Source organism: Oncorhynchus mykiss, chromosome 21 (genome assembly GCF_013265735.2).
Source record: "Oncorhynchus mykiss isolate Arlee chromosome 21, USDA_OmykA_1.1, whole genome shotgun sequence".
NCBI lineage: Eukaryota > Metazoa > Chordata > Actinopteri > Salmoniformes > Salmonidae > Oncorhynchus > Oncorhynchus mykiss.
The window spans coordinates 5,488,313-5,506,420 of record NC_048585.1 but is presented as its reverse complement, the minus strand read 5'-3'; the positions used below and the strand labels follow the sequence as shown (position 1 = coordinate 5,506,420).

General features: G+C 47.1%; 1 protein-coding gene across 1 annotated transcript in view; it reads left to right on the top strand.

Annotated features, from left to right (window-relative positions):
- LOC110511232 (wnt inhibitory factor 1) overlaps window positions 1–10,202 on the top strand; it is a 65,205-nt gene extending 55,003 nt beyond the window's left edge. Inside the window, exons 8-10 of the mRNA XM_036956678.1 lie at window positions 3,993–4,088; window positions 5,252–5,347; window positions 9,898–10,202. Coding sequence (XP_036812573.1) covers window positions 3,993–4,088; window positions 5,252–5,347; window positions 9,898–10,037 — 332 coding nt within the window. The 3' untranslated portion in view covers window positions 10,038–10,202. The remainder of the gene's footprint in view (window positions 1–3,992; window positions 4,089–5,251; window positions 5,348–9,897) is intronic.
- Window positions 10,203–18,108: the final 7,906 nt, after the last annotated feature.

Below are 18,108 nucleotides of genomic sequence, written 5' to 3'. Positions count from 1 at the left end.
AGTGATCTTCAGTTCCCAGTCAGAAGGGCAGGCTGGTGATCTCCAGTTCCCAGTCAGAAGGGCAGGCTGGTGATCTCCAGTTCCCAGTCAGAAGGGCAGGCTGGTGATCTCCATTTCCCAGTCAGAAGGGCAGGGCAGGCTGGTGATCTCCAGTTCCCAGTCAGAAGGGCAGGCTGGTGATCTCCATTTCCCAGTCAGAAGGGCAGGGCAGGCTGGTGATCTCCAGTTCCCAGTCAGAAGGGCAGGCTGGTGATCTCCAGTTCCCAGTCAGAAGGGCGGGGCAGGCTGGTCATCTCCAGTTCCCAGTCAGAAGGGCAGGCTGGTGATCTCTAGTTCCCAGTCAGAAGGGCAGGCTGGTGATCTCCAGTTCCCAGTCAGAAGGGCAGGCTGGTGATCTCCAGTTCCCAGTCAGAAGGGCAGGCTGGTGATCTCCAGTTCCCAGTCAGAAGGGCAGGCTGGTGATCTCCAGTTCCCAGTCAGAAGGCCAGGCTGGTTATCTACAGTTCCCAGTCAGAAGGGCAGGCTGGTGATCTCCAGTTCCCAGTCAGAAGGGCAGGCTGGTCATATCCAGTTCCCAGTCAGAAGGGCAGGCTGGTGATCTCCAGTTCCCAGTCAGAAGGGCAGGCTGGTGATCTCCAGTTCCCAGTTAGAAGGGCGGGCTGGTGATCTCTAGTTCCCAGTCAGAAGGGCCAGGCTGGGTGATCTCCAGTTCCCAGTCAGAAGGGCAGGCTGGTGATCTCCAGTTCCCAGTCATAAGGGCAGGCTGGTGATCTCCAGTTCCCAGTCAGAAGGGCAGGCTGGTGATCTCCAGTTCCCAGTCAGAAGGGCAGGCTGGTGATCTCCAGTTCCCAGTCAGAAGGGTGGGGCAGGCTGGTCATCTCCAGTTCCCAGTCAGAAGGGCAGGCTGGTGATCTCTAGTTCCCAGTCAGAAGGGCAGGCTGGTGATCTCCATTTCCTAGTCAGAAGGGCAGGCTGGTGATCTCCAGTTCCCAGTCAGAAGGGCAGGATGGTGATCTCCATTTCCCAGTCAGAAGGGCAGGCTGGTGATCTCCAGTTCCCAGTCAGAAGGCCAGGCTGGTGATCTACAGTTCCCAGTCAGAAGGGCAGGCTGGTGATCTCCAGTTCCCAGTCAGAAGGGCAGGCTGGTGATCTCCAGTTCCCAGTCAGAAGGGCAGGCTGGTGATCTCCAGTTCCCAGTCAGAAGGGCAGGGCAGGCTGGTGATCTCCAGTTCCCAGTCAGAAGGGCAGGCTGGTGATCTTCAGTTCCCAGTCAGAAGGGCGGGGAAGGCTGGTGATCTCCAGTTCCCAATCAGAAGCGCAGGCTGGTGATCTCCAGTTCCCAGTCAGAAGGGCAGGCTGGTGATCTCCAGTTCCCAGTCAGAAGGGCAGGGCAGGCTGGTGATCTCCAGTTCCCAGTCAGAAGGGCAGGCTGGTGATCTCTAGTTCCCAGTCAGAAGGGCGGGCTGGTGATCTCTATTTCCCAGTCAGAAGGGCAGGCTGGTGATCTCCAGTTCCCAGTCAGAAGGGCAGGCTGGTGATCTCCAGTTCCCAGTCAGAAGGGCAGGCTGGTGATCTCCAGTTCCCAGTCAGAAGGGCAGGCTGGTGATCTCCAGTTCCCAGTCAGAAGGGCAGGCTGGTGATCTCCAGTTCCCAGTCAGAAGGGCAGGCTGGGGATCTCCAGTTCCCAGTCAGAAGGGCGGGGCAGGCTGGTCATCTCCAGTTCCCAGTCAGAAGGGCAGGCTGGTGATCTCTAGTTCCCAGTCAGAAGGGCAGGCTGGTGATCTCCATTTCCCAGTCAGAAGGGAAGGCTGGTAATCTCCAGTTCCCAGTCAGAAGGCCAGGCTGGTGATCTACAGTTCCCAGTCAGAAGGGCAGGCTGGTGATCTTCAGTTCCCAGTCAGAAGGGCAGGCTGGTGATCTCCTGTTCCCAGTCAGAAGGGCAGGCTGGTGATCTCCAGTTCCCAGTCAGAAGGGCAGGCTGGTGATCTCCAGTTCCCAGTCAGAAGGGCAGGCTGGTCATATCCAGTTCCCAGTCAGAAGGGCAGGCTGGTGATCTCTAGTTCCCAGTCAGAAGGGCAGGCTGGTGATCTCCAGTTCCCAGTCAGAAGGGCAGGGCAGGCTGGTGAGCTCCAGTTCCCAGTCAGAAGGTGCAGGCTGGTGGTCTCCAGTTCCCAGTCAGAAGGGCAGGCTGGTGAGCTCCAGTTCCCAGTCAGAAGGGCAGGCTGGTGGTCTCCAGTTCCCAGTCAGAAGGGAGGGGCAGGCTGGTGGTCTCCAGTTCCCAGTCAGAAGGGAGGGGCAGGCTGGTGATCTCCAGTTCCCAGTCAGAAGGGCAGGCTGGCGGTGTACAGCCAAACAATGTAAAGACTTAAAACACAGCTAGTTTACATATCCCAAATGCCGCCCTCTGTCGGTAAACGATATCGCAGTAAGCCTCTGTGAAGTTTAAACAGGCTTTGATTGAACTCTGAGAACTTCTTTCTTATTTTCTCTCTCTCTCTCTCTCTCTCTCTCTCTCTCTCTCTCTCTCTCTCTCTCTCTCTCTCTCTCTCTGTCTTTCTCTCTCTGTCTCTCTTTCTCTCTGTCTTTCTCTCTCCGTGTGTCTCTCTCTCTCTCTCTCTCTCTGTCTTTCTCTCTCTGTGTCTCTCTCTGTGTCTCTCTGTGTGTCTCTGTCTCTCTGTCTCTCTCTCTCTCTCTCTCTCTCTCTCTCTCTCTCTGTCTCTCTTTCTCTCTGTCTTTCTCTCTCCGCTTGTCTCTCTCTCTCTCTCTGTCTTTCTCTCTCTGTCTTTCTCTCTCTGTGTCTCTCTCTGTGTCTCTCTCTTTGTTCTCTCTCTCTCTCTCTCTCTCTCTCTCTCTCTCTCTGTCTCTCTTTCTCTCTGTCTTTCTCTCTCCGTGTGTCTCTCTCTCTCTGTCTTTCTCTCTCTGTCTTTCTCTCTCTGTGTCTCTCTCTGTGTCTCTCTCTGTGTCTCTCTCTCTCTCTCTCTCTCTCTCTCTCTCTCTCTCTCTCTCTCTCTCTCTCTCTCTGTCTCTCTTTCTCTCTGTCTTTCTCTCTCCGTGTGTCTCTCTCTCTCTCTCTGTCTTTCTCTCTCTGTCTGTCTCTCTCTGTCTTTCTCTCTCCTTGTGTCTCTCTCTCTCTCTCTGTCTCTGTCTCTGTCTCTGTCTCTTTCTCTCTCTCTCTCTCTCTCTCTGTCTGTCTGTCTGTCTGTCTGTCTGTCTGTCTGTCTGTCTGTCTGTCTGTCTGTCTGTCTGTCTGTCTGTCTGTCTGTCTGTCTGTCTGTCTTTCTTTCTGTCTGTCTGTCTGTCTGTCTGTCTGTCTGTCTCTCTCTCTCTCTCTCTCTCTCTCTCTCTCTCTCTCTCTCTCTCATTATTTTCTTCCTAGCGTCCCCCCTGATTGTCTGTGCTCCAGGGATATATGAATGTCATTGATATGTGTGAGACTCAGGAAGAGGTTGATCTAATATGGAGGCGTTAACCTAATCTCTCAGACGTCTCTGCTCTCAGCGGGGAAACTGTGTTATTAAAAAGAGGTTGATTTCCTGTTTCCACCTCCACTTCTCTTACTGTCCATTTCTACCTCCGTTTGCGTCCCAAAATGCACCCTAATTCCCATAGGGCCCTGGTCAAAAGTAGTGCACTAAGTAGAGAATAGTGTACTATTTGGGATATACGATCACCTGTATTAAACCCCTGGGGGGGGGGAGGGGATCAGGGGTAATTGATCGTTTGACCCACAGAATGTCTAAAACAAGCATGTTCAGTACATTCCATTCCGTCTTCCACACCGAAAGTAATGTACGTCTACAATATTATAATAAATATCAACTTGGAACAGTTTCCCGGAGCCAAGAAGAATCCTATTCCTAGACTTTCAAAAAAAGCATGTTAAATATAGATGTTCTTTTAGCCAAATTGGTAGGCTGAGACCTTGGGTTAACTGTACAGTAGAGATGAGGAGTACTCTACATGTGAGCCTGTCCTGTGTCTGTGTCGTCCAGGTAAATGTCTCCAGCCCTGCAGGAACGGAGGGAAGTGCACTGGGAAAAACAAATGCAAATGTGACAAGGGTTTCCACGGCGACCTGTGTTCCAAGGGTAAGTCTAACCCCCCCACCCCGGACACGGCTCCCGCCTCGGGACGAACTGAGGGAATATAATGGAACACGTGACATGTAGTATGGAAGAATGTGACAGTGCCATGTTGTGTTTTGTATCATAAAGTCATGTTATCATGTGTCAGAATATGTATGTGTGTCTGATGATGTGTGTGTCTGACAATATGTGTCTCTGACAATATGTCTCTGACAATATGTCTCTGACAATATGTGTCTCTGACAATATGTGTCTCTGACAATATGTGTCTCTGACAATATGTCTCTGATAATATGTGTCTCTGACAATATGTCTCTGACAATATGTCTCTGATAATGTGTCTCTGACAATATGTCTCTGACAATATGTCTCTGACAATATGTCTCTGACAATATGTCTCTGACAATATGTCTCTGACAATATGTGTCTCTGACAATATGTGTCTCTGACAATATGTGTCTCTGACAATATGTCTCTGACAATATGTCTCTGACAATATGTCTCTGACAATATGTCTCTGACAATATGTGTCTCTGACAATATGTCTCTGACAATGTGTCTCTGACAATATGTGTCTGACAATGTGTCTCTGACAATATGTGTCTCTGACAATATGTGTCTCTGACAATATGTGTCTGACAATGTGTCTCTGACAATGTGTGTCTCTGACAATGTGTGTCTCTGACAATATGTCTCTGACAATGTGTCTCTGACAATGTGTCTCTGACAATATGTGTCTGACAATATGTCTCTGACAATATGTGTCTCTGACAATATGTGTCTCTGACAATATGTGTCTCTGACAATGTGTGTCTCTGACAATGTGTGTCTCTGACAATATGTCTCTGACAATGTGTCTCTGACAATATGTGTCTCTGACAATGTGTGTCTCTGACAATGTGTGTCTCTGACAATATGTCTCTGACAATGTGTCTCTGACAATGTGTGTCTCTGACAATATGTGTCTCTGACAATATGTCTCTGACAATATGTCTCTGACAATATGTCTCTGACAATATGTCTCTGACAATATGTGTCTCTGACAATATGTCTCTGATAATGTGTCTCTGACAATATGTGTCTCTGACAATGTGTGTATCCTGACTGTGTGTGTGTGTGTGTGTGTGTGTGTGTGTGTGTGTGTGTGTGTGTGTGTGTGTGTGCAGCTGTCTGTGAGCCCAGCTGTGGAGCCCATGGGACCTGTGTGGAACCCAACAAGTGCCTGTGTAAGGAGGGCTGGCACGGACGCCACTGTAACAAGAGTGAGTATAGGAACACTGTAGTAGAGTGAGTTTAGTGGTTTAGTAACACTGTAGTAGAGTGAGTTTAGTAACACTGTAGTAGAGTGAGTTTAGTAACACTGTAGTAGAGTGAGTTTAGTGGTTTAGTAACACTGTAATAGAGTGAGTTTAGTGGTTTAGTAACACTGTAGTAGAGTGAGTTTAGTGGTTTAGTACCACTGTAGTAGAGTGAGTTTAGTAGCACTGTAGTAGAGTGAGTTTAGTAACACTGTAATAGAGTGAGTTTAGTGGTTTAGTAACACTGTAATAGAGTGAGTTTAGTAACACTGTAATAGAGTTAGTTTAGTAACACTGTAGTAGAGTGAGTTTAGTAACACTGTAATAGAGTGAGTTTAGTAACACTGTAATAGAGTGAGTTTAGTGGTTTAGTAACACTGTAATAGAGTGAGTTTAGTAACACTGTAGTAGAGTGAGTTTAGTGGTTTAGTAACACTGTAGTAGAGTGAGTTTAGTGGTTTAGTAACACTGTAATAGAGTGAATTTAGTAACACTGTAGTAGAGTGAGTTTAGTAACACTGTGGTAGAGTGAGTTTAGTAACACTGTAGTAGAGTGAGTTTAGTGGTTTAGTAACACTGTAGTAGAGTGAGTTTAGTGGTTTAGTAACACTGTAATATAGTGAGTTTAGTAACACTGTAATATAGTGAGTTTAGTGGTTTAGTAACACTGTAGTAGAGTGAGTTTAGTAACACTAGTAGAGTGAGTTTAGTAACACTGTAGTAGAGTGAGTTTAGTAACTCTGTAATAGAGTGAGTTTAGTAACACTGTAATAGAGTGAGTTTAATAACACTGTAGTAGAGTGAGTTTAGTAACACTGTAGTAGAGTGAGTTTAGTAACACTGTAATAGAGTGAGTTTAGTAGCACTGTAATAGAGTGAGTTTAGTAACACTGTAGTAGAGTGAGTTTAATGGTTTAATAACACTGTAGTAGAGTGAGTTTAGTAGCACTGTAGTAGAGTGAGTTTAGTAACACTGTAGTAGAGTGAGTTTAGTGGTTTAATAACACTGTAATAGAGTGAGTTTAGTAGCACTGTAGTAGAGTGAGTTTAGTAACACTGTAGTAGAGTGAGTTTAGTGGTTTAATAACACTGTAGTAGATTGAGTTTAGTAGCACTGTAGTAGAGTGAGTTTAGTAACACTGTAGTAGAGTGAGTTTAGTGGTTTAGTAACACTGTAATAGAGTGAGTTTAGTAGCACTGTAATAGAGTGAGTTTAGTGGTTTAGTAACACTGTAGTAGAGTGAGTTTAGTGGTTTAGTAACACTGTAATAGAGTGAGTTTAGTAACACTGTAATAGAGTGAGTTTAGTAACACTGTAATAGAGTGAGTTTAGTAACACTGTAGTAGAGTGAGTTTAGTGGTTTAGTAACACTGTAATAGAGTGAGTTTAGTGGTTTAGTACCACTGTAGTAGAGTGAGTTTAGTAGCACTGTAGTAGAGTGAGTTTAGTAACGCTGTAATAGAGTGAGTTTAGTGGTTTAGTAACACTGTAATAGAGTGAGTTTAGTAACACTGTAGTAGAGTGAGTTTAGTGGTTTAGTAACACTGTAGTAGAGTGAGTTTAGTGGTTTAGTAACACTGTAATAGAGTGAGTTTAGTAACACTGTAATAGAGTGAGTTTAGTAACACTGTAGTAGAGTGAGTTTAGTGGTTTAGTAACACTGTAGTAGAGTGAGTTTAGTGATTTAGTAACACTGTAATATAGTGAGTTTAGTAACACTGTAGTAGAGTGAGTTTAGTAACACTGTAATAGAGTGAGTTTAGTGGTTTAGTAACACTGTAGTATAGTGAGTTTAGTAACACTGTAGTAGAGTGAGTTTAGTAACACTGTAGTAGAGTGAGTTTAGTAACACTGTAGTAGAGTGAGTTTAGTAACACTGTAGTAGAATGAGTTTAGTAACACTGTAATAGAGTGAGTTTAGTGGTTTAGTAACACAATCACATTACAAAGCTGAGTCCCTAATACCCCCCCCCCCCCCCCCCCCCCCCCCTCATAAAGCCACTTTCCCAAGGTGGCATCCCAAATAGCACCCTATTCCCTACATAGTGCAGTACTTTTGATGAGGGTTAATAGAGCTCTGAGCGCCATGTAGGGAATAGGGTTCCATTTGGTATGTAGCCCTGGCAGTCGCCTGCCACCTGTAGGGTGATGGATCACATGTAATCCCACGGTAACGCAACACCACAGTGATTTAGGCTGTCCTTAATGGCACCCTATTCCCTATATATATAGTGCACCACGTTCGACCAGAGCCGTATGAGGCCTGGTGGTAATTAGTTTACCATGGGCCAGGGAATAGGGTAACTCAACACCACGCTGACTTGGGTTCAGCTCATAGAAGCATTGAATGAAGAAGAGGCTTGGGCTCTGAGAAGCTCAGCATGAATGAAGAAGAGGCTCGGGCTCTGAGAAGCTCAGCATTGAATGAAGAAGAGGCTTGGGCTCTGAGAAGCTCAGCATTGAATGAAGAAGAGGCTCGGGCTCTGAGCAGCTCAGCATGAATGAAGAAGAGGCTCGGGCTCTGAGAAGCTCAGCATTGAATGAAGAAGAGGCTCGGGCTCTGAGAAGCTCAGCATGAATGAAGAAGAGGCTTGGGCTCTGAGAAGCTCAGCATGAATGAAGAAGAGGCTGGGGCTCTGAGAAGCTCAGCATGAATGAAGAAGAGGCTTGGGCTCTGAGAAGCTCAGCATGAATGAAGAAGAGGCTTGGGCTCTGAGAAGCTCAGCATGAATGAAGAAGAGGCTCGGGCTCTGAGAAGCTCAGCATGAATGAAGAAGAGGCTCGGGCTCTGAGCAGCTCAGCATGAATGAAGAAGAGGCTTGGGCTCTGAGAAGCTCAGCATGAATGAAGAAGAGGCTTGGGCTCTGAGAAGCTCAGCATGAATGAAGAAGAGGCTTGGGCTCTGAGAAGCTCAGCATGAATGAAGAACAGGCTTGGGCTCTGAGCAGCTCAGCATGAATGAAGAAGAGGCTCGGGCTCTGAGAAGCTCAGCATGAATGAAGAAGAGGCTCGGGCTCTGAGAAGCTCAGCATGAATGAAGAAGAGGCTCGGGCTCTGAGCAGCTCAGCATGAATGAAGAAGAGGCTTGGGCTCTGAGAAGCTCAGCATGAATGAAGAAGAGGCTTGGGCTCTGAGCAGCTCAGCATGAATGAAGAAGAGGCTTGGGCTCTGAGAAGCTCAGCATGAATGAAGAAGAGGCTTGGGCTCTGAGAAGCTCAGCATGAATGAAGAAGAGGCTTGGGCTCTGAGAAGCTCAGCATGAATGAAGAAGAGGCTCGGGCTCTGAGAAGCTCAGCATGAATGAAGAAGAGGCTTGGGCTCTGAGCAGCTCAGCATGAATGAAGAAGAGGCTCGGGCTCTGAGAAGCTCAGCATGAATGAAGAAGAGGCTTGGGCTCTGAGCAGCTCAGCATGAATGAAGAAGAGGCTTGGGCTCTGAGAAGCTCAGCATGAATGAAGAAGAGGCTCGGGCTCTGAGAAGCTCAGCATGAATGAAGAAGAGGCTCGGGCTCTGAGAAGCTCAGCATGAATGAAGAAGAGGCTTGGGCTCTGAGAAGCTCAGCATGAATGAAGAAGAGGCTCGGGCTCTGAGAAGCTCAGCATGAATGAAGAAGAGGCTTGGGCTCTGAGAAGCTCAGCATGAATGAAGAAGAGGCTTGGGCTCTGAGAAGCTCAGCATGAATGAAGAAGAGGCTTGGGCTCTGAGAAGCTCAGCATGAATGAAGAAGAGGCTCGGGCTCTGAGAAGCTCAGCATGAATGAAGAAGAGGCTCGGGCTCTGAGAAGCTCAACTCCACTCCACACTTTGAGTTGTTAGTTTCTCTGCTGTTCGTTGAGCCTCTGAGGAAAACACCAGGCCAGATGTTTGGGCTCCCGAGTGGCGCTGTGGTCTAAAGGCACTGCGTCTCAGTGCTAGAGGTGTCACTACAGACACCCTGGTTCGAATCCAGGCTGTAACACAACCGGCCATGATTGGGAGTCCCATAGGGCTGCGCTCGATCGGGTTTGGCCCGATGTAGGCCGTCATTATTAAATAAGAATTCTTAACTGACTTGCCTAGTTAAATAAAAGGTTAAATAAAAGGTTAAATAAAAGGTTAAATAAAAGGTTAAATAAAAATAAACACATCTGCAACATATCAGATCACGGTCACACACACACACACACACACACACACACACACACACACACAAAGGCTACTTACTTCTTGGTGTTTGTTTGGTGTTAGGTCATTAGCGGTCATTAGTCTCGTTGATTTGGTTCCAGATCAGAACAGAGGCTTATAAACACTAGAAACAATAGGAAAACATGACTAGTGGTGAGTGATGCTCCCCTCAGGGCCTCTACCTTCCACCTTCCTCTCTCTCTCCTCTCTCCACTTTCTCTCCCTCCCATTCTCTCTACTCACCCCCCTCTTTCCCTCCCTCCCTCCTTTTCTCTCTCTCTCTCTCTCTCTCTCTCTCTCTCTCTCTGTCTCGCTCTCTCTGTCTCTCTCTGTCTCTGTCTCTGTCTCAGGATACAGAGGAGGTGCCTCTAACACCCATCGTCTCTCATCAGGCCCTAAACACAAGCCTCAGCAGCACTCCTCCTCTGCCAAGGAGGTGAAAGACGCCCCCGATGCCGACATCCCAGCAGAGACCAATTACGTGGTATAAGAGCCGGGTCCAGACAACCACACCTGGGTTCAAGCACTATTCAACATCTTTCAGATACTTTCAGCATCTGCTCTAGTCCGGTTGGCGGCGCCTGATGGGTGCGGCCTGGTGGGAGGGGTTTGATGGGTTGGGTTTGATGGGTGGGGTCTGATGGGCGGGGCCTGATGGGTGCGGCCTGGTGGGCGGGGTTTGATGAGGGGGGTTTGATGGGCGGGGTTTGATGGGGGGGTTTGATGAGAGGGGTTTGATGGGCGGGGTTTGATGGGCGGGGTTTGATGGGGGGGTTTGATGAGAGGGGTTTGATGGGTGGATTTTGCGGTTTTAGGACTGTGCTACTGGTCTGTTAAGCCAGACAAACTCAATCAACAATATATTAAGCATGTTTAACTATTTAAAGTAGTTTGAACCCAGGTCTGCAGACCAGTCACCCAGCACCTCCTCTCCTCTGTGGTAGACTACTGATACCCATACGTGATGTTATACACCATTATTACCACACCTACCTATCCTCATCCCCTCCCACTACCTACCTATCCTCATCCCCTCCGACTACCTACCTATCCTCATGCCCTCCCACTACCTAGCTATCCTCATCCCCTCTCACTGACTAGCTATCCTCATCCCCTCCCACTGCCTACCTATCCTCATCCCCTCCCACTACCTAGCTATCCTCATCCCCTCCGACTACCTACCTATCCTCATCCCCTCCCACTACCTACCTATCCTCATCTCCTCCCACTACCTAGCTATCCTCATCCCCTCCCACTACCTACCTATCCTCATCCCCTCCCACTACCTACCTATCCTCATCCCTTCCCACTACCTACCTATCCTCATCCCCTCCCACTACCTACCTATCCTCATCCCCTCCCACTACCTAGCTATCCTCATCCCCTCCCACTACCTAGCTATCCTCATCCCCTCCCACTACCTACCTATCCTCATCCCCTCCCACTACCTACCTATCCTCATCCCCTCCCACTGCCTAGCTATCCTCATCCCCTCCCACTACCTAGCTATCCTCATCCCCTCCCACTACCTACCTATCCTCATCCCCTCCCACTACCTACCTATCCTCATCCCCTCCCACTGCCTACCTATCCTCATCCCCTCCCACTGCCTAGCTATCGTCATCCCCTCCGACAACCTACCTATCCTCATCCCCTCCGACTACATACCTATCCTCATCCCCTCTGACTACCTACCTATCCTCATCCCTTCCCACTACCTACCTATCCCCTCCCACTGCCTAGCTATCCTCATCCCCTCCCACTACCTACCTATCCTCATCCCCTCCCACTACCTACCTATCCTCATCCCCTCCCACTACCTACCTACCCTCATCCCCTCCCACTGCCTACCTATCCTCATCCCCTCCCACTACCTACCTACCCTCATCCCCTCCCACTACCTAGCTATCCTCATCCCCTCCCACCTTCTAGCTACCTATCCCCTCATCCCCTCCCACTACATACCTATCCTAGACCAATCTACATGGTCAGCTGCTCCTACAGACACACACACACACACACACACACACACATTTCTACATGAAACCCAAAACGTCTCTGCTCGGAACCAAAAGGCATCTACCTAGAACCAACAACAAGGGTTCTTCAAAGGGTTCTCCTATGGGGACAGCCGAAGAACCCATGTTAGGTTCTTAGATAAGAGAGTAGGAATCCATTGGTCGTGTTGTTTTGGTGTGTTTTTTTGTCGCTGTTCTCCTGTGTAATTCTTTCACTCGGTCGTCCTACAACGCAACTAGCCTTCTTTCAGATATCTCTGAAGTCTTTAGTCTGTGGAGGGATTCTGGTGGCTGTTGTCAGTACAGTCACCAATGCTTCACAATGGCTCAGTCACCGTAACCCTGACAGCCTATGTCACCATACCAGCAACACTATGTCACCATACCAGCAACACTATGTCACCATACCAGCAACACTATATCACCATACCAGCAACACTTTGTCACCAAACCAGCAACACTATATCACCATACCAGCAACACTATGTCACCATACCAGCAACACTATATCACCATACCAGCAACACTATATCACCATACCCGCCCAGCAACAAACACTATATCACCATACCAGCAACACTATGTCACCATACCAGCAACACTATGTCACCATACCAGCAACACTATATCACCATACCAGCCCAGCAACACTATATCACCATACCAGCAACACTATGTCACCATACCAGCAACACTATATCACCATACCAGCAACACTATGTCACCATACCAGCCCAGCAACACTATGTCACCATACCAGCCCAGCAACACTATATCATCATACCAGCAACACTATGTCACCATACCAGCCCAGCAACACTATGTCACCATACCCGCCCAGCAACACTATATCATCATACCAGCAACACTATGTCACCATACCAGCAACACTATATCACCATACCAGCAACACTATATCACCATACCAGCAACACTATATCACCATACCAGCAACACTATGTCACCATACCAGCAACACTATGTCACCATACCAGCAACACTATATCACCATACCAGCAACACTATGTCACCATACCAGCAACACTATGTCACAATACCATCAACACTATGTCACCATACCAGCAACACTATGTCACCATACCAGCAACACTATGTCACCATACCAGCAACACTATATCACCATACCAGCAACACTATGTCACCATACCAGCAACACTATGTCACAATACCAGCAACACTATGTCACCATACCAGCAACACTATGTCACAATACCAGCAACACTATGTCACCATACCAGCCCAGCAACACTATGTCACCATACCAGCAACACTATATCACCATACCAGCAACACTATATCACCATACCAGCAACACTCTTCCTGAAAGAAAGAAAGCCAAAGAAAGCAATAAGAAATACAAACCTCAACTATAAATGTATTAATATATAGAAGAATCTCTACTGTCTTCAGTTGAAACTGTAATCTCTACCCCCTGACTTGATCTCCGGTGTAAATCCTATTCAAATCTTTAAAGTTTCCCAGATAAATATGATGTAATCCGTTTATTTTTTACATTCAGATTAAATACATTTTTTTTTGTTGCGAACCACTTTTTCGTTGAGTATTTATCTAGTCGTTTTTATTTTAGATGACATAATTAAGTAGTATTAAACAACAAGTACATTTATCTTTAAAAAAAAACTTGACTATTTAGTGTTTTTAATATTTAGTTTATAACATGATGACACTACATGAGCTGTCTAATATATCGTAACAAAACCTTTAAAGTAATCCAAAACGTTTTTGTTGTTGTTGTTGTTGATTATTTCTGCGTGTAATGTAATGTATTATTTAAATAAACAGTTTGTAAATGCTACGTTTGGTTTCATGATTGTGATTTTACTTGTCGAGGTCTTTACCTGGTTATATTACGCTCCAGATGGATAGCCTTACTAGCATGCTACGCTCCAGATGGATAGCCTTACTAGCATGCTACGCTCCAGATGGATAGCCTTACTAGCATGCTACGCTCCAGATGGATAGCCTTACTAGCATGCTACGCTCCAGATGGATAGCCTTACTAGCATGCTACGCTCCAGATGGATAGCCTTACTAGCATGCTAGCCAAAGGCGAGTACTTTTCATGACCGGGATAGTAGAACTGGGATAGTAGAACCAGGCTAGCAGAACCGGGATAGTAGAACCGGGATAGTAGAACCGGGATAGTGGAACGGGGAAAGTAGAACGGGGATAGTAGAATGGGGATAGTAGAATCAGGATAGTAGAACCCGGATAGTAGAACCGGGCTAGCAGAACCGGGATAGTAGAACCGGGATAGTAGAATTGGGATAGTTGAATGGTGATAGTAGAACCGGGATAGTAGAACCGGGATAGTAGAACCGGGATAGTAGAATGGGGATAGTAGAATTGGGATAGTAGAATTGGGATAGTAGAACCGGGATAGTAGAACCGGGATAGTAGAACCGGAATAGTAGAATGGGGATAGTAGAATGGGGATAGTAGAACCGGGATAGTAGAACCGGGATAGTAGAATGGGGATAGTAGAATTGGGATAGTAGAATTGGGATAGTAGAATGGGGATAGTAGAACCGGGATAGTAGAACTGGGATAGTAGAACCGGGCTAGTAGAACCGGGATAGTAGAATTGGGATAGTAGAATTGGGATAGTTGAATGGTGATAGTAGAACCGGGCTAGTAGAACCGGGATAGTAGAATGGGGATAGTAGAACCGGGATAGTAGATTGGGGATAGTATATACGGGATAGTAGGACCGGGATTATAGAACCGGGATTGTAGATTCGGGATAGAAGAACCGGAATAGTAGAACCGGGATAGTAGAAAATGTGCCAGACTAGCCCGCCAGGCCAGTGACATTACTTTTCAAGAATCAGATGGCACAAATGTTGGACCCGAACCACATGTTACTCATGCTAGTAAACTGAAGCCTACTAGTCTGGCTGGCCAAAACCCCTGGTTACGCTATACACGACTCCAGACAGACTAACTCTACACGACTCCAAACAGACTGTAACTATACACGACTCCAGACAGACTAACTATACAAGACTCCAGACAGACTAACTATACAAGACTACAGACAGACTGTAACTATACAAGACTCCAGACAGACTGTAACTATACAAGACTACAGACAGACTGTAACTATACACGACTCCAGACAGACTAACTATACAAGACTACAGACAGACTAACTATACACGACTGCAGACAGACTGTAACTATACACGACTACAGACAGACTAACTATACAAGACTACAGACAGACTAACTATACACGACTCCAGACAGACTGTAACTATACACGACTACAGACAGACTAACTATACAAGACTCCAGACAGACTGTAACTATACAAGACTACAGACAGACTGTAACTATACAAGACTCCAGACAGATTGTAACTATACAAGACTCCAGACAGACTAACTATACACAACTCCAGACAGACTAACTATACAAGACTCCAGACAGACTAACTATACACAACTCCAGACAGACTAACTATACAAGACTCCAGACAGACTAACTAAACAAGACTCCAGACAGACTGTAACTATACAAGACTACAGACAGACTATAACTATACACGACTCCAGACAGACTGTAACTATACAAGACTACAGACAGACTAACTATACACGACTCCAGACAGACTGTAACTATACAAGACTACAGACAGACTAACTATACAAGACTCCAGACAGACTGTAACTATACAAGACTCCAGACAGACTAACTATACAAGACTCTAGACAGACTAACTATACAAGACTACAGACAGACTGTAACTATACAAGACTACAGACAGAGAGCAAGACAAAATAGTTTATTGTGGACTACAGGAAAAAGAGGACTGAGCACGCCCCCACTCTCATCGACAGGGCTGTAGTGGAGCAGGTTGAGAGCTTCAAGTTCCTTGGTGTCCACATCACCAACAAACTAACATGGTCCAAACACACCAAGACAGATGTGAAGAGGGCACCATCGAGGTTTTATCACCGCCTGGTATGGAAACTGCTCGGCATCCGACCGCAAGGCACTACATAGGGTACTGCATACGGTCCAGTACATCACTGGGGCCAAGCTTCCTGCCATCCAGGACCTCTATACCAGGCGGTGTCAGAGGAAGGCCTACAAATTGTCCAAGACTCCAGCCACCCAAGTCATAGACTGTTCTCACTGCTATCGCACGGCAAGCAGTACCGGAGCGCCAAGTCTAGGTCCAAGAGGCTTCTAAACAGCTGTCGAAAGCATTCCACAGGGATGCTGGTCCCATGTTGGCTCCAATGCTTCCCACAGTTGTGTCAAGTTGGCTGGATGTCCTTTGGGTGGTTGCCAATCTTGATACACACAGGAAACTGTTGAGTGTGAAAAAACCCAGCGGCTTTGCATTTCTTGACACAAACCGGTGCGCCTGGCACCACACCCCTCTACCACACCCCTCTGAATGGCACACATACACAATCCATGTTTCAATTGTCTCTGAAGGATTAGCCCCTTTTTTTCAATTTTGACCTAAAACAGCAGTGCCCTATAGTCCCTGGTCAACAGCAGTGCCCTATAGTCCCTGGTCAACAGCAGTGCCCTATAGTCCCTGGTCAACAGCAGTGCCCTATGGTCCCTGGTCAACAGCAGTGCCCTATAGTCCCTGGTCAACAGCAGTGCCCTATGGTCCCTGGTCAACAGCAGTGCCCTATGGTCCCTGGTCAACAGCAGTGCCCTATAGTCCCTGGTCAACAGCAGTGCCCTATAGTCCCTGGTAAACAGCAGTGTATAAGGTTCCATTAATGATACAACCAGTGTGTTCTCCTGCCCTCCTGGTCTGTGTCTGGGCAAAGTGTGACATCATAGTTCCTGGTCAACAGCAGTGCCCTATTGGTCCCTGGTCAACAGCAGTGCCCTATTGGTCCCTGGTCAACAGCAGTACCCTATTGGTCCCTGGTCAACAGCAGTGCCCTATGAGAGAGCAGGATTAGAGAAGATTATTATAATTTAAATCCCTGTTTGACCACATTTACAGCATAGCAACCCACTAACAAACACTTCATAAATGGCCTAATGAATAAATGGGTTTTACATCATGTGTTGCTAGCCTCATGTTTGTAACATTACCACTGCTGGCTTGCTTCTGAAGCTGAGCAGGGTTGGTCCTGGTCGGTCCCTGGATGGGAGACTAGATCCTGCTGGCTTGCTTCTGAAGCTGAGCAGGGTTGGTCCTGGTCGGTCCCTGGTTGGGAGACTAGATGCTGCTGGAAGTGGTGTTGGAGGGCCAGTAGGAGGCACTCTTTCCTCTCATCTTAAAAATATCCCAATGCCACAGGGCAGTGATTGGGGACACTGCCCTGTGTAGGGTGCCGTCTTTCGGATGGGGTGTTAACCCTGGTGTCCTGGCTAAATTCCCAATCTGGCCCTCATACCATCATGGTCACCTAATCGTCCCCAGTTTACTATTGGCTCATTCATCCCCCTCCTCTCCCCTGTAACTATTCCCCAGGTCGTTGCTGTAAATGAGAACGTGTTCTCAGTCAACTTACCTGGTAAAATAATGGTAACATTTTAAAAAAGAGATGAGAGAGTGAGGTGGTGAGGTGAGGAGCTCACATTTTACAAGCCTGCTACTTCTGGTGAAAGGGACTGTGTGTGTGTGTGTGTGTGTGTGTGTGTTGATATGTCCCAACCAAGCTGGCATGTCCACAGCACCCTGACACACACACACACACACACACACACAAACACACACACACACACACACACACACACACACACATTATTAAAAAGGTAAACATTTCACTGTAAGGTCTACCTACACCTGTTGTATTCGGCGCACGCCAGACCAGACCATAATATGAATTATCTTTGTTTTGATCTGTATTGAACTATGAACCCTGGCTGGTGGCAGCTAGCCTAGCGGTTAGCCTAGCGGTTAGCCTAGCGGTTAGCCTAGCGGTTAGCCTAGCGGTTCAGAGTGTTGGGTCAGTAACCGAAAGGTTGCTGGTTTGAATCACAGAGCTGATTAAGTGAATCTGTTGACGTGCCCTTGAGCAACTTACAACCCTAATGGCTCCTGTAAGTGTCTCTGGAAGAAAGCAGGCATGGTGAGGTGAAGTGTGTGAAGCCAGACTGTGATCTCTGATTGTTACAGCAATTCATCCCAGTTTGACTCCAGGGTTAAACACTCAACAGTCCTTCTGCCACACACACTCGCACGCACACACACACACTCTAACCTATTTATCTAAAGGACAGTATTTCCATCATTTAGTGGTTTGGTGGGTTCTTTAGATCTTTTTGAACAAAACAGTCATTAGCAGCCATTTTAACTCATCACCATGGTAACAGAGACCCAGCTTGTTTTAGTCTGTCTGTCTGTCTGTCTGTCTGTCTGTCTGTCTGTCTGTCTGTCTGTCTGTCTGTCTGTCTGTCTGTCTGTCTAGTGCTCAGAACACTGTTGTTCAGGCTGTAGTGGCTGTAGCAGGGGAGAGGAGCAGGGCTCTGTCCCTAAAGGCTCCCTACTCCCCACGGGCCCTGGTTCAAAGTAGT